The 23867-nt window shown below is 27.6% G+C and overlaps 3 protein-coding genes across 3 annotated transcripts; 1 reads left to right on the top strand and 2 right to left on the bottom strand.

Moving 5' to 3' along the window:
* Positions 1-9597: 9597 nt before the first annotated feature.
* LOC113552384 (sorting nexin-29) lies at positions 9598-13677 on the top strand. The gene is given in 14 exon segments (XM_026955260.1): positions 9598-9772; positions 9962-10168; positions 10235-10385; positions 10387-10561; positions 10646-10741; positions 11167-11351; positions 11411-11472; positions 11793-11881; positions 12034-12178; positions 12263-12377; positions 12450-12662; positions 12741-12881; positions 13280-13419; positions 13492-13677. Coding segments are annotated over 14 exon segments (1851 nt in total). The 5' UTR covers positions 9598-9764; the 3' UTR covers positions 13616-13677.
* Positions 13678-14152: 475 nt separating this feature from the next.
* LOC113551867 (E3 ubiquitin-protein ligase BRE1-like) lies at positions 14153-16172 on the bottom strand. Its single transcript, XM_026954414.1, has 6 exons — positions 16030-16172; positions 15778-15940; positions 15528-15711; positions 14874-15030; positions 14479-14633; positions 14153-14285 (listed from the first exon to the last, which is right to left on the bottom strand). The coding sequence occupies exons 1-6, from the start codon at positions 16123-16125 to the stop codon at positions 14252-14254; spliced, it is 789 nt and encodes a 262-aa protein (XP_026810215.1). The 5' UTR covers positions 16126-16172; the 3' UTR covers positions 14153-14251.
* A 192-nt stretch (positions 16173-16364) lies between these two features.
* Positions 16365-23422, bottom strand: LOC113551865 (WD repeat and HMG-box DNA-binding protein 1). The gene is made up of 16 exons (XM_026954413.1): positions 23196-23422; positions 21871-21982; positions 21606-21757; positions 21433-21541; positions 21106-21351; positions 20753-21001; positions 20258-20524; positions 19988-20172; positions 19676-19923; positions 19392-19606; positions 19198-19332; positions 18993-19136; positions 18682-18902; positions 17843-17928; positions 16681-16832; positions 16365-16596 (listed from the first exon to the last, which is right to left on the bottom strand). The coding sequence occupies exons 1-16, from the start codon at positions 23276-23278 to the stop codon at positions 16465-16467; spliced, it is 2736 nt and encodes a 911-aa protein (XP_026810214.1). The 5' UTR covers positions 23279-23422; the 3' UTR covers positions 16365-16464.
* Between the last annotated feature and the right edge of the window lie 445 nt (positions 23423-23867).

Raw genomic sequence — 23867 nt, 5'->3', positions numbered from 1 at the left:
TTATTTGAATCCTGTAATGTGCTTATTTTTTTTGAAATTTTTGTTACAATTATTAACCCATAATAAAGTATATATTATTGTATCAGTCGTGAGCTTAGAACAGCTTTGTAGAATTTCTAATGATTAAGTATCCACACATAATTTGAGACAAACAAATTATGTTTTTTCTATATTACTATATTTTCTTTTGATTTTTGTTACCTGTACAAGTAGCATCAGACGCTCGACAATTCGACATAATTCTCCAGGCTGCAGGTAAATAACTTAATACGACAGTGTGAGTGTATGACAGACGGTACAGTATGATAACAGATAAAATTATATAATCTGTCGTATGATCGTAATTCACATTGCAAATTGCAGAACTAAAGTGGCGCCTTATTATTACCGTTATTACTATATTTTTTATTTGACGACAGTTGATTTACGATAGTGTTATATTTTTAGATATTTCGGTTTTTATTTCAATGAGTGGGAAAAGTAGGGAAACAAGTAAGATTCAATTTTATTATTTTTTTTTTAAATAAAAATATTTATTTAAATCACTATTAAGAATTGAGAATCTCAATAAAATATCACGCGAACAAAAATGATAGGTACGAGTGTTACAACCAACTTTTTATACCTAACTAAGGTGATAATTTATTACTAACCTCTACAGTGGAAAAACATGATAATGAATTATGATTAAATATAGATTATGGTACACAGTACACGTTTTAATTTATTAAGAAAATTAACCATAGGTAGCACCTAAAAATTTGTCCATAGTGTTCTTTTGTAAAATTTAAAAGGATTAAGAAATACGATATATATATATTATGGGGAACAGAAAAAATGTCTTAGGGAGAAAAAAGTACAAATTGAAATATTTTAAATAAAACTTAAAACTATAAGCTTTAAGCCTTTAAATTAATATTTTGAACTAAAGCTTTTAAAAATTCTTCAAGTGACCTACTGCACTATACTGTATTAATATTGTACTATACAATAGATCACCGTATTTTACTTTATTATATTACGCTCTAACCGACTATAATTTATATATGTAAATATTAAAATATGTGTATGATTATACACATATTTACTTATACTTTTTTTATTTTCTACTGCTGATCTCGTAAGTAAAAACTGAAAACCAAAAATTATCGTTTTTATTAACTTTATCATTGTTTTATCGACAACTTTCCATAGCAACTTAAGTTAGGTTACTTAGGTTACCTAACGTATATTAGGTATAAACTATAAGTCTATAAAATGTATAATATTAAGTGAGTAGTTCCTCGTAAATTAATTAAAAAATAATGAATAAAGAAAATCAATGTATTACTGTGTACATAGATGAGAGCATTTTCAAAGTATACGACAATTCAAGGTCATATCGATATTTATTTTAGTGGATAGTACGGAACGAAAAAATGATACAATAAGCTACGCTTATAAATTGTATGTGATGTGAGCGGAAATATTAGCGATATTGTACTGCCTGTACTGGTGATGATGCACGAGTAAATTGCTACAAATCGATGATCACCATTACTCATCCGCTGGGATTGCAAGACGTAAAAGAGCAGATCACCAGATACTGATACCCAATATTTATCACCCATCACCCGCTTCTGTATCCGGTCACCACTGATGTCGTAGACCTGCAAGATACCAGGATACTGCTGGATCGGTACCAAGATTTATAGATGATACCCATTATCTATATGACTATATAAACCTTGGAACGGCCGCGGTACTCGGAAACTGCTGAATCGACACTATACTGACATTTTCAGTCGCTATCTGCAGTCTATAACAGTCAGCACTACAGCCCTACTGGGCTGCTATACCGATATGCAATAGCTTTCATACCGCGGTACCGCTTAGCCGTGGCCCGTGGCCTTAATATATTACTTTTATATTAATTGGTTTTTCTCGGCAGTTAGGTATATGGATCTCTGCATCCAAACATGTTTTACGTCTCTCTGTATCCCGACATTATTATTTTTTGCATTCTTCTGTCTTCTCATCAGCAGCAACGTTCGTCTACATCGCTGCAATTCCACGTTTAATCATATATTTTATATTTTTTGATACCTATTACCGTGCGTATGTAGTATGTGTAAATGTGTAATGCTATATCGTTTATCTGATAAATTAATAAATATAAAAACATTTATCACTTTTATGGATTATTATGCTTTAAAGTGAACTTACTAGTATTTAAGACCAGTTTCTATTTTTAAATCAACATCAGTTACATAAGATTAAATATTTTATCATTTTTAATAAATTAATTTTATATTTTATGATACTAACTACTATTAATTTTAAGTATTATTTAGGATAGGGAGAACAAAGTCTATTTTTATACTGTAATCGACTACCGACTTCGCGTAAGGCTGTCAATAAAATTTCTTACTATAGCCATTGAATATCGGTCATTTTTGGCGGTGATCTATATTTTATGGTCTACTCGCGACCAAGAATTTATACGGTTTTTGAATTTATAGCAGGGCTTCTGGGCTTTGCACATTAGTTTTTACGGAAACATCATCTAAAATTAACGTGGCCACGTGGGCCATATAAAAAAAGAATATTTCGCGTATATTATCTCGTCAACATACCTGACAAGCGACAAAACAAGTGAAGTTTTGACATTAAAATACAACTCATTCACCGCAAAAACGTATATATACAGGGGTTTTTCAAAAACACGGTTTATCGAGGCCTGTACCTAGTGGTAAGTATTTTTAATAAGTTCGATTATTTAGTGGGTTTAAGATACATCATACGGTAGTCGACGAATCGACGACGAACGTAAAGTTGTGATTCTTACAGCTGAAGCCGTCGGATAGGACGACAGAGATGCAGGGTGGGGGGGGGTACGAGAAAGAGGAGGCTCGGTGTGTCTGGCGATAAGTCAACAATGCACACGTTTTCAGGCATCCCACGGTGTGACGAGTTCGCGGTTGTCGCAAACTCGCACGTTCGGTTACGCGTTAAACCCGTTCTTTACGATCCCACAGCCCGGCAACGGCGATTGCAACACGGTGGCTAAAACGGTACTGAAGTGGACAACGATACGCCGCGTTAACGGCACTAATAACACATGTAGCAATCGTTACTAATTCATTAGAGCTCGACAATTAATCGTTATGTAACAACGCGACTGACTGCTTCGTGGACAAGAAACGTTATACAGATAACTGTATATAGTTACAGCGAGATTGTACTGTATCGTACGTACAAAGGTAACGACAGACGGTAGAAAAGTTGGCCGGCGGCGATGAAAATATTAAGAACGTACTTAAGTGTTTAACGTGGAGTAGGTTATTGCCAACGAAGCGGTCGAGTCAAAATAAGACGACATTTACGCGTCGGAGGCTGTAGACGACCGGTAATCGGGGACGCATAAAAATTATACGGTGACCCAAAAAGCAGACGATCCAAATGGCAAATGGTATTTTACGGTCGTACAAAAATACAATGTCGGTGACGGACTTGTCGGAGACATCTCAATAACATATAAATAAGAACAAAATAAAAACAAATATTGTATGATATGCGGGATTACGATTTACGGGAACACGCGATCAATGGTCTCGTGTCCTTGAGTCCTGGGCAGTCCTGCAGTGACGACGCCGTCTATATAGTTGCGGTGGCACGACAGTACTGGACAAGGTTTATACGTAAGATTTATATGTACTCATAGTGTGACTGTGGTGACGATATACATATATCGAAATACTGTGGTGACATTACTGACATCGCGCGTGTAACGGTCTAAACCGAGCACATCAATTTATTAGCGTCGGAATCGTGCGCTCGGAATACTACTATACTGTATATACAAATCAATCAGGTGCTCGCCTCACCGCCGTCACCGGACGGTAATTTGATTGCGATTGCCGCTGACCGCCGCAACGCAGAGTCCTGTGATAAATATCCGCCGCCGTCGTAACGTACAGTCGCCATAATATATAGAACTGTAGTCGGAGCGGTGTCGTTAATCGCGATTTTACAGCTTTTACCAAGCCACCAAAGTCTTAGGGTGGCCGAATAACGTGCGCAGCTGACTTATATCGACATAAGTTGTTTACGTATTGCAGCGTTTTCTCCATGTGTCGTAGTCGTCCTGTCCGACGACTTCAGATAACGGCAAAGGTTATTTTTATCGCAAACCTAGTGCTGCGGACCAAACGTTTGAGGCTACTTCGCTCGGCGCAAAAATGTGATCCGTTCTACGGGGCACGTGGTCTGAAAGTTGCTCCGGATTCCAGATATCCAAAACTGTGCCTATAATAGATATGACTTATTAGGCTAGAGAACCGCCTGTTTTTCTGTATACCCGCACGACATTGACGTCGGGCCCGTCCATACAATAATCGGTGCAATGTGTTTTTGTAGTTCGCTATCGATGATTACGTATCGATGTTCACAGATTCGTTGACTACCATCGTTTTTGCTCTTGTAGTAGTTGTAGTGTTAGACGTTTGAACTTTCAGTTGCAAATCAAAAACAATTTAGTCATGAAATATAGTTTTTCGTGACCTTTAACTGCAGTTGATTTTTAGGTAAACGCCATTATAATTGTTTTAAAAGGTATTGGGCAACGGGCAACGTACCGTTCAACGTTTTAGCTTATTATTACTGCCTCGCGAATATCCTTCACTCTTAAAAATACGTAAAATTGGTTATTATTTAAATCGTCAACAGTTGGCCGTGGCCCATAGGCCTAATAAAGAAAAGAAAAGTGACTTTTATATGCTTTTATGTGGTTTTGCTAACACACCTTGTCATGAATATAAAGTTTCGAAATGTCCTCTGATACACATTTGGTGACTAGTGGCCATTTTTACGGGTATGTTAATTTGAATCCAAGGATGAATCACATTATATACGAAAAACAATTTTGAGCAGAGAAAGTCAGCCTATATCACTAAAAATTACATATCATGAGCAAGGTTCGGGACTTGTAGCATTTTCATAGTTTTTTATTTATTCTAAAAAATAGTTAAAATATTAATGCAATCGTTTATTCGTATTCCATTTGTTTATATAATACGCGTTATTATGATTTTTTTTTAATTGGGTATTTAAGAGCTTATAAAAAGCTATTTGTAGTAAATTCTCAAGTATTTCTACCCGACAAATAAAGATAATTCGACGCATTTATAGAAAAAATTGAAATTTTCTCATGCCTATGAATAACTCAAAATGAGCCAAATAATTTTAAAAATATGTTCGTAAACATCAAAATCATTAAATGATTAAACATTTGGTGAACATTTTTAGTATCTAGGGTAAGTCGTTTTTGAGTTAAATTATAAAAAATAAAATCGATTTTGTTGAATATTGTTTACATTTGACCGTTAATTATGCACAAAGTATTTATTTGTTTAGTGAATGTTCTAATGAATTGAAAAATGTTTGAAGAGCGTTAGGTTTTTTATTTCCACCATAAAAAAAACAAAAACGTTATTGTCGAATATAATCATTGTGTACATTTAAATTAAAACAATAACGAATAAAGAAAATTTATCATAAATGAAAAAAAGACAATTAATGTAGTACTGTGGTGCACAGATTTCCAGAGGGTCAAGGTATATGGCAAATCAAGGTCATCTCGATATTTATTTTAGTGGAAAACACTACAAGCTTGAAGCTGGTGACGATGCGCGAGTAAATTGCTACAAATCGATGTTCACCGACCACCGTCGCCATTACGAGAGGCGGTGATTAGCCGATCGCCAAACGGATACTGACATCCTATATTTATCACCCCGTCATCCGCTTCTGTTATACCGATCACCGTCACCACCGACGTCGTGCACCCGCACGGCACCCGGAAACCGCTGGTTCGGCAACGAGGTCCGATGTTTATGGATAATATTGTCTGTAAACCACCTTGGATCGGCTAATATTCTGTGTAACTACTAACGTTTTTGATCGCTATGACGCTATCTCAGTCAGCACTACCGCATAGCTTAATTATCCGCGCTGTGCCGACATATGCTGCAATAGCCTCCGTAACGCTATATCGTCTATCGCCACACGGTACGGGTTACCAGCGATCTTGATAATAATATATTATAATATATTATTATTATTTATTATATATTTATGTGTTATGTCGATTGGTTTTATTCGACCTCGGCCACGCGAAACGGACCTATAATATCGACGAGACGCGTGCGAAAACGTACAGAAGAAAATATGTAGACATTTATTAATAATTACCATCGAATACGCGTGTTCGTGTGTTGTGGTCCGCGACAAATATTTGCGATTTTCCGTTTTCTGCTCAATAGTCACATACTCGCATGCCGGCGTGACTGTCGACAGACAATATGATAGTATATTATAGTATTATTATACAACAGAATAACACAAATTACTTATTTATGACGATAGTATAATAATAACATGACATAATGCAGTTACAGTTGCGGTGATATAGTCGGAAAATAAGTTTGAAATGTCCGAAAATTCATAGATTTAACGAGAGAAAAAACGAGACGTTTTTGCCTCGCACCTTTGTACACGTGCGATACCTATCCGCAGTACGCCGATACACAATATTATACAATAACGGTGTTTTTTTATTTTAGCACACAGTATACGCACGACAATATTATTAAGATAACAAAAATGGTTGGTTAATCACAAACGTCCCATACTTTAATATAGGATTGTTATGTCGTGGTGTGTACGTGTTTATTCACTAATGGCAACTGCCAACTGTTGTCGACGTTTTCGCTGTGTGCCTGTGCGTTGTGAAGATTTATGAACATTATACAACATTACTATAACTTTTTTATTTTTGTAGATCAATGTTCTTCACGGACGTGGTTGTGTATACGGAGATAGACGGGCGATTTCCTGGCGCGCAATACGTATTTAATCACCGCGGTTTTAATGCAATTATATTGGAATTCGTATTCATCGAGTATGGCACGCGTACCTATTACCATTGATTATAAATATAGATTATAAAGAAATAAAGAATATTTAAAGTCAATGCCATTACTATAAAAAATTGGACATGATTATGTTGCATTATTATTTTATTCAGTGGCGTATTTATGGGAGGGGGGGTGGTCCACCTCCCTGGATTTATAATTTAACAAATAAGAACAAAAAGCTTGATTTAACTTTAACTTTAAAATTCTACTATATTGTTTATATTTATACATATAAATATATAATTAAAATAATAAATAATAAATATATATATGTAATAAATTTTTCCCTCCCTCTAAAAAATGAGTTGTAAATACGCCACCGATTTTATTAACAAATTAATATAATAATTTTATTCTGTATGGAAATTATCCATTGATAGACGTTAAATATTTTTTAAAAGATCGATATCGAAAACTTTTTTGACTACTGACCGTCGTAATGATAAATTAACATTTAGTTTATTTACTATTCAATTATTTTTTAATCATGCGTGTTCGATTGAAAGTATATTTCAGTTGATGAACGAAAACGTTTATGATGTTTAAGTACCTGCGTGGCAAAGCAAATCCGTAAACTAAGACAATGGTTTTATTTATTTTGCAGAAATATAAAATAAAAATATTTACCAATATCAATAGCATATTAAATTAAACAACTAGAATTGTAAATTTTAATAGATAAGTATATGCCTTTATTAAAATTAAATTAAATTTTTACATCTATACAGTAAACAATATACAATATGTAAATATGTTTGAATTTAATCATGAGTGTTGTTAAGATTGAAATTGTGATGCGAAATATCGCTTATAATAATTAAGCGGACTGTGGAGTGATAAATGTATTGCATTTACAAGGATATTTATTTATTTTTGTGTCTAAAGACAATTTTTATAATAGAAAAATGTTTAAGTTAATGTTGAAGATGGTGTTTGATAGTTAATTGGGTCTAGTTAGTACTAGACAGTAGAGAGGCCAGAATTTCCACAACTTTGAAAAGTAATCGAAAAAAATTTAAAAAAACAAACAAAAATTTAAAAAAAAAGGGCATTTTTTATACAAAACCCCATAGACCTTATACTAAGTATATAAGATCTATGACAAAACCAGTTTTTTTTACAAATTTGATTTTGTTTTTTAGATTATGTTTAGATTTCATTTATCATTAGTTTAATATAATTTTCTAATATTTTGACTCTTTTAAGCTATTATAAACAACAAATTACGATAAAAAATTTTTTGTTAGGTCAAAGTTTTTGAAAATTTAATACAAGATCCTACATAAGTTGTTTTATATCTGTATAAGAATACATATGTACAATGTTTTTAAAATTTAATTTGAATTTTTAACAAAATTCGTCAAAATCGCAAAAATGTATCAACTACTTATGAACGTATTTTCAATTTTGTAGTATACATTTATAAAATCTATAGATGGTTGTTATAGCTTAAGTTTGAAATTGAATATAATTTATAAATATATAATACAATATATAGTTTAAAGTAAATTAAAAAAAAAAAAAAACCAAAAAATATAATTCACAATATTTTTTTTAAATATTTGAAGGTAAGATTTGGAAGAAATTACATATTTTAATGAATAATTATGAATAAGGATGTTAATTACTTTGTTATAATTTAAAAACAATCGTGAGGACTAAAAACTCTCACGTATTTTATAAATATTTCTATACGTAATGGCATTTCCAATATAATATGTAGATTAATTTAAATATATTATCTATTTATAGTTTATACTATGAACCTATTTACACTGTTTAATGTTTAGGTGGTAAGTGGTATTAACCCGAAAACTAATAATTTTTAAAATGTAAATAAAACGCATTCATAATCCACTTTTTGTGTAAGCTAACCGCCGATGTTGTCGCTGTTTCGCTAATGCGGATGCAAACGCAAAAAGAATCCACATCCGTCATGTTCTGTTCTGAGAGTATAACGAACTAACGAACTATTACAACACATCTATTATCAAAAGGGTTTTAAAAACATTTTAAAAAAAACAGAATATTATTGATATACCTAATCATTAAACATTAAACTATTAAATACTTTTCTCATTCCAATATGGTAAAATAGTAAATACATTGTGTTATCAATAATTTTATTATATAATTGAGTAATAATTGATGCATGATTATAAAAATATTAAATTCTCAAGCAAGGTGTATTGATATCAATACATATAGTGTGGTCAATCCGAAGCCATGTGGCATGTTATTTTTTTAATATTACTGAAATACTGTGTTACCCATTGTCACTATTATTATGATATAATGTTATAACACATTATAATATATTCTTTATAATCGTGGTTATTGTAGCTCGTAATGTGATAGCTTATCGAGACAACCTGTATTACTTTTATCTACAAACGTCAAACCACAGAATAATATTATTCAATGGTCAAACCTTGACTTCAAAACAGTAGACGACGACCGGAACTACAATATACAAGTAGTACACACTAGTACTAGAATTTTTTTGTGATATAATTACAATATATCAAGTATCAAATTCAAATACACAACTGTTCTTTGGATAATCATATTAGTTGGTAGGTCCGTTGACATAAAAAACATAATATTACACCTAATTACATTTCAATTTTTTATCAGTTGTAAATATAGATAGTGTAGTTACTAGTTAGTAATTATTGAACTATCTTCAGAAAAATAACGTAATTAATATTAAATAAATAATAAAACTAGATATTATACATTTTTGTATTTTAAATTGTATTGTATGATAGTATTTGGTTCAGTTTGCATGTCGGTGAAAATATCTTAATGAGCAGGTAACTTAACACCAGATATATTCATCAAGAAATCGGTTTTTGAATGATCAACTACAATTTGTTATATTTTGTAAGACCTTTACAATCCCATTTTTTCTGTTAGTCGCCACTAGGTATTTGTGCTTTTCAACTAATTTAATATAATTAGGGAGTACTAAATGGTATTTTTAGCTATTAATTTGATTGCAGTGTCTTAATGGCTCATGTGAATACAAGTGAGGCTGGCAAGTGTGAAAGATTACAAAAAAATCTTCTCAACTCTGTGAAACAGTGTCAAAAACGATTTGGTAGTTCTTCTGAAATAGCAACTGAATCTGATCAGGAAGTCTCCAATTTGTGTCAATGCATTGAAGCCATATTGAGTCATGGGTTGAAATCAATTAATACAGAGGACAAGTAAGAACTATGAAAATGTTGCTTTCACTAAGGTTGTATACACCTTTATTGTATCATGGTTTCTAGAAGTTCATTGTTGAAACGACGAGTGACAAAAATCGTTACTGGTCTTTCAGATGGAGACAAAAGTCAAAATCGCCTTATTCCATTTTGGTGTTTTGTTAAAGAAATATTAAACGAACCAGAAATACAACGATTTGAATTGCTATCAAACATCAAAAACTGATTATGGTCGAGGTAAAGCTTGGTTAAGAGCATCCATTAATGAACGGTGCTTGGAAAAGTACATGCATTTGTGTATTAACAATGAAAATCTAATCAATCGATTTTATGAAAAATGGGCTTTTATGAGTAACACAGAAAAAAATTCAATATTGCCCATCACTGCTGCTGGTTAATATCATGCCATATACATTTTATATAAAATTATATTGTAATGCATTACAGTTTAAAACATTGTTTTTTTTTTTTTTTTAGGTTTATCATCAATAGTATTTGCTTTGACAATAGATAAGCTCGAATTCAATAAAGATGTCTTAGATTTCACATTCAATGAACCAATAATTTATGGAGGTAATGTTTTTATTTTTAACTTTAACTCATTATCCATTTCATTTCTACAAATATTATTTTTTCTTCTATTCTGATAATTTAATCATAGACAATCAAGATATTCTAGGAGAAAAATTTGATATGTAGAGGTTACCTACCATATCAAGGTCTGAGTTCAATACATACAGGTATATTTTGTTGGTACATTACACATGTAACTTCTTGAATACTTGATTTTGAACTGATATGTATCGATATACTCCAATTTCTTCTTTGAAAATCTTGAATAGATTAATGTTGAAAACATTTTTGTTTTCCTTTCCCTTAGAAACAGTATATTATTTATGGTTTGAACACAAAATGTGATCTATCACAGTCAACAGCTAAAGTTAAAAATTATATTTAATTGATGAGTTTTGTTTTATTTATTACATTTTATATTATAGATACCAATTTAATATTAAAAAAAGAAAACAGTGGAAAAATCAAAAAAATCAAAGCAAATGTAATAAATTTTGATCAAAGTGAAGATGATATCCAAACAGCTGAAGAAGTAAAATCGGACAATGATGTTTTATTAGCTGTTGGTGATGAAGCTGCAGCTATATCAATAACTTCATATGATAATATTGTAAGATTTATATTACTTAAATTAAACTGTGTTGATGCATTTTGTGGCTTAAATTTTAGACTGGTTATTTTATTGGAGAGTTTGAAGATTTGCCATCAACTGAAAAAGAGTTGGAAAATAGGTAATATTGTAGTGAGAATAATTAATTTATAATAATATTTATTATTAAGCCAGATTCACACTTATGAGTGTTATGACATCTATCATTTTGTATTTTTATGTGCCTTTTGACTTATTTGGGTTGGCCGATCTAATTATGGTATTCACTAACCGCAGTCTACCCTGAAATTTCCAAAATTAGGCCAAGCTCAATTTTTTAGCATGTCAAGACAGACAATATAGCTATATACTTTTTACTGTTATAAGATGTGTGTTGAATAAATTTTGTTATTTTGTATGTTAATTATAATGTAATAGTCTGTAATGTTTATCATTTTGAAGGTTGAAAAAATTAAGTACTATCAATGAAAATTCTGACTCTTATGAAGTTTTTGTGCCAGTATCTTCATTAAGTCCTCCTTGTGACACAGGTACTTGATTAATTACATTTTTAATATTTATCTACTAATGAGTACAAACTAATAATAAATGTTTTAATCTGTTTGTATTGTACTATTATGGTTGACTATTTTCCAACATGCAATACTTAAAAATACTATAAAATAATATATATTTTTTTAAGATGATGAAAGTAAATCTATGGGTTCCAATGAAGATAGTAATAGTTTACATAGATATGACGAATCAAGAGATCAATTGTTAATTTTGGAAAAACAATATCAAGGAAACATAAATGGACTTACAACTAAAATCACTGATTTAACTCGGTAAGTAGAAAATATAAATTTATGCAATCTTTCGATATAATATAATTTTTTAATCAATATATTGACTTAATTTTTTTTTCACAGTGAAAATGACTTATTAAAACACCAATTAAGGAAATATGTTAGTGCTGTACAGTTAATGAAACAAGATGAAAATGAAACCGAGGAAGCTAAATTATATCAACAAAAATTAATTCAAGTTTGTAATTATTTTTATTACCTACATCAATTAAATAGTTACTATATAAGCTTGAAATTATTAAATAATTAGGTTGCCGAAATGCACAGTGAACTGATTGAATTAAATGGCCGTTTAAACAACCAAATTATAGCAAAAGATCAGTGTATTACTAAACTAAGAACAGAATTGGTATCATTGAGAGGACCATTGCCTTCAGACGAAATACCACACACAAATATACACTTATGGGTTCCATCTGCATTTTTAGTTGGACGAATTAATGACCCACATCATGTATACCAGGTGTGTGAATGCATATAATGAGTTTTAATGTATTGAAAATTGTTTAAAATGTTAGTACTAATTAGTTTATTTTAATAGATCCATGTACGCATTCTTAATGAAGAATGGAATGTTTACCGGAGATATTCACAGTTTACAGAATTTCACAAACAATTAAAAAAACAATATAATGTAGTGTCCACAATTTCATTGCCACCTAAAAAAACTATTGGAAATAAGGTATAATAATTTATAAGACAAAGTAAAGTTATTTTTACAAAAAAATATAATGAAATATATCAAATAATAATTGTAACTCTAGTATACATAACATTTTATAACAATTGGCATGTATATGCCCCTCCCAAGTTTTGGTATTCAACCCTTCAACTTAAAATGTTTTTAAATTATTTTTTTTAACATTACCATGTAAGATTAATTAATATTTTTTTTTACGACCTCTCCTTGCATTATAATTTTTTCTCTATGTGTGCCTGGATAATGATTATCTTAGAGACGTAAATATTATATTTATTATTTGACATTTTAATAATATTGTAAATTTTTTTATTTATATTAAAGATTTAAAACATTTAATTAAACCTAAATACTCAAGTAATACATTTTATATTTTGAAGGGTGCCAACTTTGTTGAAGAGCGACGAAAAAAGTTACAAGTTTATCTAAGACAGATAATGAATTTTTTGATTACAATAAACCGAATATTGGCCAATTCTCCTAACAAGTATAATTTGGTTAATCTTGTACCATTTTTCAGGTATTTTCATCTTACTTCTACTAGTTCTACTTATATAATTAACACTTATTAATATAAATACCTTTTTTTTAGCGAACAATATAACCAAAGTTATAGCGGAAAACTATCATGGTTAAATTTAAGTTGTCTGATGGCCCAAAATTCTGTAGTTGATTTAAATAGTTCTAGTTCTCATCATCAGTATACTGGCTTATGACATAAATTTCTTAAATTATTTATATTTATATGATATTACCTATTATAGCAATAATTTTATAATATATTTATTAAAATGTTAAATGTCTGTGATTTATAACAAAATATTTTATCTAATAAATCTTATATATTATAACTAATAAAATATAAGTTTTATTTTTTGACTGTTTACTTTATCTGTAGTATATTTAATCTATGCCCATACTAATATTCCACATAATTAAACATAAAAAAATACATAAATTATTAAATTTATTCATGTTCCATTAGAAACAAATTTTAGTAATGCTAATAGGCACAAGATATAACTAAATAAAAATAATAATTGATACAAACAATATTTATAACTATAATTCACTACTATAGCTCATTATTTTGTGATAATATATTTTATAGATAGACATTTAGTATAATTAATAGTTAAAAAAATATTTGGTAAGGTAACATATTATATATGAACTTATATAGTTATGATTTAATATTATTCTAAAAGTATAATATTAACAAATATGTTCTATCATCTAATAAAAATGATTTCCCAAAACCGTGTTTAAATATATAAATATTAAATAGATAACTTGTATATGGTACATATTACAAGTATGTGAGTAAATACAATGTTTTATTTTTATGCAAATTATTCATTTCTAGACATTGATTGTAAATTTTTCCTAAAAATTAACAAAACAAAATCATTATAATTCATAGTTAAATTTACTATTTTGAGTCAAAATAAACAAGTAACATTTAGAAAGTGCATATTATATAATAATTAATAATTAACTCTCAATTAATGCTAGTACTACCTTTCATCAAACTTTAAAATCATATTATAAAATATATTATTATTGAACTTATATTTACTCTGAACTTATAATATCCATGTAAGAAATAGCAGGATGAGACAATGTAGATAGAAATCTTTTGTTAGAATTCAAGTTTGTTCTGATTAAGCTATTATCCAATCCAATACCAGAAATATTCAATCTTTTATTCAATAACAAATTTAATGAATTTAGCTGTTAAAAGAATAAAATAAATTAATTTGTCATTCAACATATTATATTTATGTTAACTTTAACATAAATAAAACAAAATATAACATTTAAGTCAATATATGATACACGTTAAAAAGTAGGTATATTTAAAAGTACCTATTATAGATAGAATTATTTTTAATTCAGTATTTCAGTTGATATAATATTTAGCCAATTACATATTATTACAGAATAAATAAATTTTATATTCATTAAATTTACCTCTGCCTTTTGTTGAATATTTTCTTGCCGAAGTACATCAATCAGTTTATTGCTTTTATTTAATTGATCTTGCAAAAGTAAATTTGATTTATTCTCAATGTCTTTACTTATGAACTTATTTCCTACAGCTATTAATTCAGGCAGTTCTTTTTTATAGCTACAAAAAGTTTGTTATCATTAATTTAAAATACTTCTAAGTCATTAAATTTACACTAAAAAATAGAAATCATAAATGCAATTAATTAATTTATAACATAATTTTATATTCTAAATATTAACATACATTTTAATTTTGAAATAGTAAACTAATAATATTTATGCATATATTAGAAAGTATGAGAGTATCTTAAATTTTTTTTTTATTTTGACTAAGTCTAAATTGATAAAAACCAATATAATATAATATAATATAATATAATATTGTAGGTATTGGCAAGTGACAGTTGGATCAATAAATAAATATCGGGTAGTTGCTTTATTTACTACATAAAAATTAAAATAATAATTTTAGATTTTTATTCTCATTAAAATTCTTAAACCACAAAATACAAGAAAATATTATTCTGTACTTAAAATTTTTAAATAAGCTCAGCATTACTGATAAAAATAAATATATAACACAGGGTGCAAACAAAATAAAAAATGATCTTTTACTTGTAATTATTATCATTTTTTCTGTCTTCAATAGATATCTGATGAATTTTAGCACTGTTTAGTATATCACTCAGTTGTTTTTGATTATCATTAGTATTAGACTTTAAAATTTCTAGACTCAAATTTTCTAAATGCTTGCAACAATAGTTCCCACCATTCATTATAATTAGTTCATCTAAAAGGTCTAAATAATAATAAATTTAAAATTAACTTAATCAAAACTATTTACTGTGAATAATTCTCAGAGTACCTCGATTCTTGGATCTTAATATTTCTAATTCTTTATAAAGTTCTTCTAACATTTGGTTGTGATTAATTTTTATTCGTTTGATATCTCTTTCGTATTGAGCAACCAATATTAATGGATCAATTTTATTAAATAGTTCAGTTTGTTCAATTGAAGTTGGAAGGTTCTAAAAAAATTTATATACAGTATATATATAAATACTATTAGAAATGATTTTTTTTTTTTTATACAAAATATATTTATCAATATGTTTACCTTAATTACTTTAGAACTAGTTGAACGAGTTGGCCTATTGATCGGTGGTAATTCATCTTTAAATCTTGATAAGCATTTAGTTATTTTAAATTCCATACTGTTTTAATAGTTCTACACATTATCAAGTTTACTAGTTTAGAGTGTAATAGATATAATTTATAGTACATTTAAAAACTAAAGAAGGGTTGATATGAGTTATTGATTATTTTCTACCACCACTAAAGTTTATTCCTAAGGTAACAAAATAACATGTGCAAGGGGTCAAGGTACCATAAAATAGTGGCTGAAGGATTCATTATTTACATACATTTCTATTTTTTATACAAGTAAACAAAAAAAATTAATAAAATACAATTTAACTTAAATTTATTAAGGATATAATATAAACAAAAATCACATATTTAGAAAAAAAAAAATTATTAAGTGTTGTATAAATTATTTTTTAAAAATAAAAGATGATAACTTTGAAACTCCTTTGGGTTTTTTTGATTTGTTTGTTGACTCTATACCTTCATAACTGTCACTTAAATCAGATTTTCTTTTATTGTCACTTGAAGGCTCAATTGTCTAAAACCATTTAAAATTAAATTAATACAAAATATGTTTAAACTCTATGTTAAAATATATTTTACATAATAAAAAGTAATTTACTTGATCTAATGGTGAAAGAGTACCAAATGAAATATTAGCTTGTCCACCAGTTTTTTTTTTAAACGGATTAAAAGCTCGATCAATATCATTGGATTCATTCATCAGTTCAGATTCTTGTTTCTTTTTTAAAACTGACAAAATACTTGATGATTCTAAAAATTTCAAGAACCAAAAATTTTTAAATTATAATTGTGTTACATTATTATATTGTTATTTATTTATATAATTGAGGAAATAAAAACTTGTAAAATATTTTTCAAAGTTTTATTTAGAATTGATATTACTATTTTAAGAATAAAACAATTTATCACGGTTTTCAAAATTGATATTTGAATATTACAATAACCTGAACAAAAGTAAGTGAAGTGAGACCAATATTATTTATATTATCTGATTATTGAATCATAATTTAAAAATAAGCGTATACAATTAATTGTAACTCATGAGTAATAACTAGGGCTCGGATTTATATGTAAATACATATTTTTACTGTGACTTGATAGATTAATTTAGGTGAGTGATAAATTCGTTTTAAGGGATTTCCAATGAAATTAACTATATTTTATTTTACATATTTTGCCATAAGTACATGTTTTTACATTCTCAATAATTCCATTTTTTCCTACATATTTTGACAATTTGTTCATTTAAGATTTTTTAATAATTATTAATTATATACAATTGTATTTTTCAATACAGATAATTTCCAATATTTCCAAAAGTACAAAATAGTAACAAAATAATACCAATTATTGAACTTAATCTACGGTAGATATAACTTACTCCTTCAGATATAGTCAAAATGCATTACTATCCAATAACATCAGTAGAAGCTAAAGATCATTTAGTCAGTATAAGGAAATTTTACGACCAAATTGAAGATCTTTTGAATTTCAAAATTTCAAAATGGCTGTTATCATAAATTGTAATCAAGATAATTAAAATATTTTTAGTTTATTTATTTATATTTTATAATTTGTATCACCTTTTTTAAAAAATAATTTTACTATTTAAAATATAATTTGTTCCATTAGAAACTCATGTGTATATATTATATAATTCAATATTATTAAATAAATCATATTAGTAAAATACATATTTTGGTTTCATAAATACATATAAATCCGATCCCTAGTAATAAATAATAAAATTTAAATCTTACCTTTATTATTGTCTTCACTATCATTTGAAGTATATTTTTCAGAAAATAAATCTTGCGATTGTTGTGAAATACAATTTGTATTCTTGCTATAAAATTTAAAAAAATTACTTTGTAATAATACTTATGATAAAAAGGTAATACAATTATAATTAATAAGTTATGTGTACATATAAATTTGAAAGATTTTTTATCAAGGACATTTTTTTTTTAAATTTAAATTTTTATAAAAATCAACATATTATGAGGATGCTAAATCCACATCTGTTGTCTCAGTCTTACAAGTATGTAACATAGCAAATTTAAACTCAGCAGATCAGGTTTGGCTCCCTTAGTTTAAAAATTAGAGTGAATCGACCTATTATTAAACTTGATGGTAAGAACATTATCTGTGTTTGTATGTTTGTTTTTTACAATTGTTTAAATTTTTAACATGTTATGCGTACATTAAAAATACTCATAACTCACTAAAAAACAATCCATTCTTAAATAAACTAAAGGAGATAAACGTAATCTGCTGAGCGCAAATTGGCTATGTTACAAACTTGTAAGACGGAGGTACGCATGCGGGTATAGTGTCCTCTTAATTAAATGTTATACATGAAATTATAAAAATAAAAAAATCATTTTTACTGATAAATAATGGTAATTAATTAATTTATAATTTTGTGTAAAATCTTAATTATATAACTAAATCGATGAAATTATGCATAAATTTAAATAATTGAATTTATTTGTTTTTTATATTTAACACTTAAATTAGTCATAATTATTATAAAATATTAATAAAATTATTTTAATTAATATTTTAAATAAAATAATGATAAAATTGTACAACTTACTTATATGAAGTTGATGGACTATCAAATAATTCTGAATATGTTACTGGTTTTGGTTCATCATCTACATTTGTTTCATTTTCTATGATTGTTGTAATTTTTGTTGCTAAACTACTGTTTCCAACTCGCATAGCATACTTCAGGGCTAAATTTAAATATTGCTCAGATCTTATAAGTTTACAAAGCTCTAATGCTCTCATGTCATGACCACTCTTACACGCCATCTAAATAAATTGATAAGAGTTGAATTTATTAATTGTATTAATATAAATGATTCAATAAAGAGTAAATTACTAAGTTAATTTAATACATACAGCAAACAATTTTAAAAATGTTGTTTTTAATTCTTTATCATACTGTAGTCCATCTTCTTCGGGTAAAATTGATAAAGCTATATTGGATCTCCAAAATTTTTCTTCTAATTCACCTTTTTCTTGATTAAGATCACATAATGGAATCTAAAACGATAATAAAATATTTAATATTTGAATTAAATATTCAAATAATGAAAATAATAACCTGCCATGGTATTTCGTTCAAAAAAGGATGAGGTGTTGTTGAAGGATAATAAGAACCTTTACAAAGAATACATCGTATATCTTGACGTGCTTCATTGACTCCAATAACAAAATAATGATTTGTTGTGTCATTCCACTAAGAGGTTTTTTTTTATTAATACAAAATATCATAATTATTAGTTAATTAAATATTACCGTATTATCTACACAACATAAAGGACTCCAATATGATTTAATTAACATTTGTAAGGTTCCGGCAGAATCTAGAATACACAAAGATCCATAATCAGAAAAACCAACCCATCTAAGAGTTGATTTTGGAAGCAATGGAACAAATCCAGAACAAATGGCTTCAACGCGACTATCAATTTTGTACACACAATATCTTAAATTTTGTTCACCAGGTATAGCTATACAAAAATTTAAAAAACAATTTTATACTATATATTTTACTGTACTAAAAAAAAGTTAATACATACGGGCACCACAATGATGCACAACAACTAAACGGTCTCTGGATCCATTTATAGCTACTATAGGTCCAGGAATAGATATTATCTCTCTTTGACCACCACCAAGAGTGAATAATCTTAATAGACGTGATACTGAAGCTACTGCAATCCAATCAGCAGTAACTGCTAAACCACATATATCATCTTCATCAGGTAAATCAACAGTCCATTCACGTTTACCATCCCACGAATTCAGTAATACACAAACTAATTTGCTATTTGGATTATTATTAATAAATTTAATATTTATAAAAGTTAATATATACATTTTTTAAATACCTAGGTGTTGTATCTTGAGAGTCACAACCTAAAACTAATGCTTCTTGACATAGAGCAGCGACAGTATGCCCTAAAACATTTTTGATACGAAAAGCATGATGGATAGTGTTATCATGAAAATCTACATCAATTACGTTTTCATCAACAGTGTTAGTTTGTCGTGCATATCCAACATCATTAAAAACCTTAAAAATGTATAAGTTATTAATGAGTAAAAAAATAAAATTAACTAATAACTTTATTAATAAGTTAGATATTATTAATGATTACCATGAAGCGCCTTTGTAGATGAACAGGTGTTGAACAAGGTTGAAATGGACTTTGTAGATCTACACTAAAACTAACAGTAGGAGGAATACATTTAGAAGACAAATTGCTGTTGTCGTCATCAATTTCTAAACCATCAACATTATTTAAAGATAAACCTCCTCTTTGCTTAGAAAGTTCAGCTTCAGCTTCAAGTTTGATTTGCTCTAATGATATAACATTATCACCAGACTCTTCATCTGTCATTAATATGTTTTGTTCATCATTAGTCTAAAGGAAAAGTAAGGTCATAAATAATAATTAAATGGGGTTTACCACTCACTATATTATAACATAATAACACACTTATTTATAATAAGTGTATGTACTAATATTTATTTGAATCATAAAATGAAAATACGCTATTGATCAATTATATTCATATCATTAAATATTAATAGCAATTAAATAAAATTATTATCTTGCAAGTAAATTAGATTAATAATTGCAAAAACTTACTGAATCTATATTAAAATCGTCTGAATTAGCATTTTCAACCAAACCTAATTGACCATGATCATCACAATAAGCTAATATGTGTTCACCATTTTTAGGGCACCAGACTAAACTTCTTATAGAATATCGTTCCTTACATTTTGCATGTAATACAATTACTTGAGATGAAACGTTCCATACCAAAATAAAACCTATGTTTGTCCCAGCAGCTATGTATCTACCACATTTTGACCAACTCATAACAGTGATATCCTAGAATAACATTATATTATAGCAAATAATTGTCAGGCTAAAGTAGTTAAATTTTTATCAAAGTTTGTTCAAAGACACAATAAAAATTATTTGAATGCCATTACTTGTTCAGATAATCGATAGTCATGTACTGTGTAAAGTTCTCTCCACAAACCTCTTTGGAAAAATTTTATTTCTTTACCAAAAGGTATAGCTAATAAATTTCCATCTATAGGATCCCAGGCAGGTGTACATTTAATTTTAGAATGCTGAAATGCATTGCTAACTGGAATCACATTAGTCCATTCTTTTACAACAGATTTTTTTTCTATACTCCATATTTTTACAGTTCCATCACAACTTGATGATACCTATACAGTGTTAACATGTTTAAGTTATTATTTTTGAAATATTAATTTAAGTATAAATAACTTGAGAATTATTCTTTTTACCAAAAACTCTGATAATGGATCAAATTTAATAGATAAAATCGGACTTTTATGACCATCAAAATTCAATACACTTTTAGTATCTTTATTTACAACTTGAATAGATGAATCACTAAAATAAAATAAAATATGGTTATACAAATATTATTTATTTTTTTATTTATATAATATATTACCATGCGCCAGCAGCAATTAGTTTGCCATCCTTAGATGAATCTAAACAACAGACTGAAGCAGTAAATCGAGTTAATGTATCTATTAGTTCTGCTTTTGGAAATGTGTATACTTGAAGTGTATGGTGATCATCACCAACATATAACAAATCTCCCTAAAAATAATTTTAATTTAATATTATATAAAAAATGGAATGTGAAAATAATGAGAAAATTTTAAATATTATGTTTTTAGTTAAATTAAAATTATTATAGTAATTAATATTACTGATTGGTGTACGGCAAATGCTTCACTACCAACACATTTTTCAGTTGGATCACCATCATCAAAACCATCCCATATTCTTATATCTCCATCTTGGCCACAGGTTATCAAATATCTATTTAAGTAATATAAATTGCATATGCAAATTAGTTTTTATGATAGTAAAACTGGTTAAGTTGATAATTATTTATTTATTTATTTTTTTTTAATATATGAAATTTACACACAATTTTTAAGAATTAAATATTTGTTATAAGGATGCATATGTATATTATTAAATTTCAAAACATTATACATAAGATAGGTTGTACTTACAATTACATTTATCTATAATATAGCAATAAGCCTACATACTAACTTGATTATTATAAAATAAAATTTCAAATATTATTGTAAGAAGTATTTACCATTTTTTCATAAATAGACCACATACTAGACTAATCTATATGTAAAATATTTATATTTTAAATTAGACTGCTTTTGACTATAGACCCACCATCGGGCTTATAAATTTTATTTGGCTTAGTGGTGGAGAAATAACAAACAAGTACCAATTTATTTTATTTTGAAATTATTTAAATTATGATACTCGACATAAATCAGTTTTTTTTTTGATATTTTATTGAAGAATTCAACAACGTGCTCATTACTATACCTATTTAGTATAAGCCAAAATGTTTTATAAAAAAAAAAAAAATATAAAAAAAAACAGGCATATGAGCTTATTCAAGACATTAATTCTCATTAATCATAAATAAAAAATGTAGTGAATTTTTTGAAATTAGTGGAAACTGATTAAAAATTATATAAAATTATTTAAAATGTAGTGAATTTAAAAAAAAAAAATTAGTTATTTAGATTTATAAATTGTAAACTAAATTTTAGCTAAGAAGAATTGTGTCTAAGATATCAATAAAAAAAGGCATACATTTTCAAACCCTATTAAATTATTTATATATTAAGTCAAAGATGTAAATATACCTTATTGTTTTATTAACGTTTAAAATATCATTGTATTTGTTCTCTTTATCTATCAAACACTAATTATAATAAAAGTTATACTTAATACCTTAGTTACTAATTGTTTCCTTAATAATTTATTTGCTACGTAGAGTTTATTCAATATTGTTAAAACTTAAGTAAATTTTATAATAGCTAATAAGTTATGCTGGACTAATTTGAGCAGTTTAGTTATAACTAATAACCTTATTATGCATTGAATCATATACTCATTTAGATTCCTATACATTTATTTAATTAAGTACTGTATTAAAATTGAAATATATGATAATATAAAACCATTAATTTACTAAATGTGTGAATCTTACTTTCCATCTTCTGAGTAACATACATCAGTGTGTCCTTCTACATGGGCATATCGTGGAAAATCCAACTCTTTAGTGTCCGACATAGCTTTGAGTCTTATTGTCTCAGTTAAAGAAAGGCTTGAAATTTAATACCTAAACACTAAAGCAAAATAATTGTTACCTACTTAGTCCAATATCCTAATTGTTTATTGCTTATGTCTTATGAATGTATACATTAGTCTGTTAGTTATTTGAGAACTGTAGATAAAATAACAACGGTCAATAAATTGATAAAATCAAATTGGCGGCAAACTAAAAAAGTTTTTAAAACATAACCAACAATTAAATTAATTGTAATGAAATAATAATCTATTGTGTGTAGTTAATTAAATTATTTGTATTATTGTATAGTATAAATATAAAAATATTATAATTTGGGTCTAAATTATATTTAATTTTTCTAATGCTTATTTTGTTTTGATACATAATACTATAAAATTAACCTCACTTTTATATTTACCGCCAAAAGATCAAGTTCGCTAATATATTTATGAGTTTTTGCATTTCATCTGTTCTGAAATCCTAATATATTGTTCTATAAATTATTATGTTATGCTTATTAAATACTATTTTTCCCTTTATCACTTAAAAATTAAAAAACTATTTATTACGTTAAATAAATTTTGTATAACT

This window comes from Rhopalosiphum maidis, chromosome 2, assembly GCF_003676215.2.
Source record: "Rhopalosiphum maidis isolate BTI-1 chromosome 2, ASM367621v3, whole genome shotgun sequence".
NCBI classification, from domain to species: domain Eukaryota; kingdom Metazoa; phylum Arthropoda; class Insecta; order Hemiptera; family Aphididae; genus Rhopalosiphum; species Rhopalosiphum maidis.
This window is presented reverse-complemented; position numbering and strand designations above follow the sequence as displayed.

Coding starts and splice junctions, on each gene's coding strand:
- LOC113551867 (XM_026954414.1), bottom strand. CDS start 16,125: ATGGAATTTAAAATAACTAAATGCTTATCAAGATTTAAAGATGAATTA. Junction 15,031..15,527: donor AAAAATGATAATAATTACAA/GTAAAAGATCAT, acceptor AACTTTTTGTAG/CTATAAAAAAGAACTGCCTG. Junction 14,286..14,478: donor ATGGATATTATAAGTTCAGA/GTAAATATAAGT, acceptor GTTAATTTTTAG/GAAAAATTTACAATCAATGT.
- LOC113551865 (XM_026954413.1), bottom strand. CDS start 23,278: ATGTCGGACACTAAAGAGTTGGATTTTCCACGATATGCCCATGTAGAA. Junction 21,758..21,870: donor CATTTGCCGTACACCAATCA/GTAATATTAATT, acceptor AATTATTTTTAG/GGAGATTTGTTATATGTTGG. Junction 20,173..20,257: donor ATCTACAAAGGCGCTTCATG/GTAATCATTAAT, acceptor TACATTTTTAAG/GTTTTTAATGATGTTGGATA.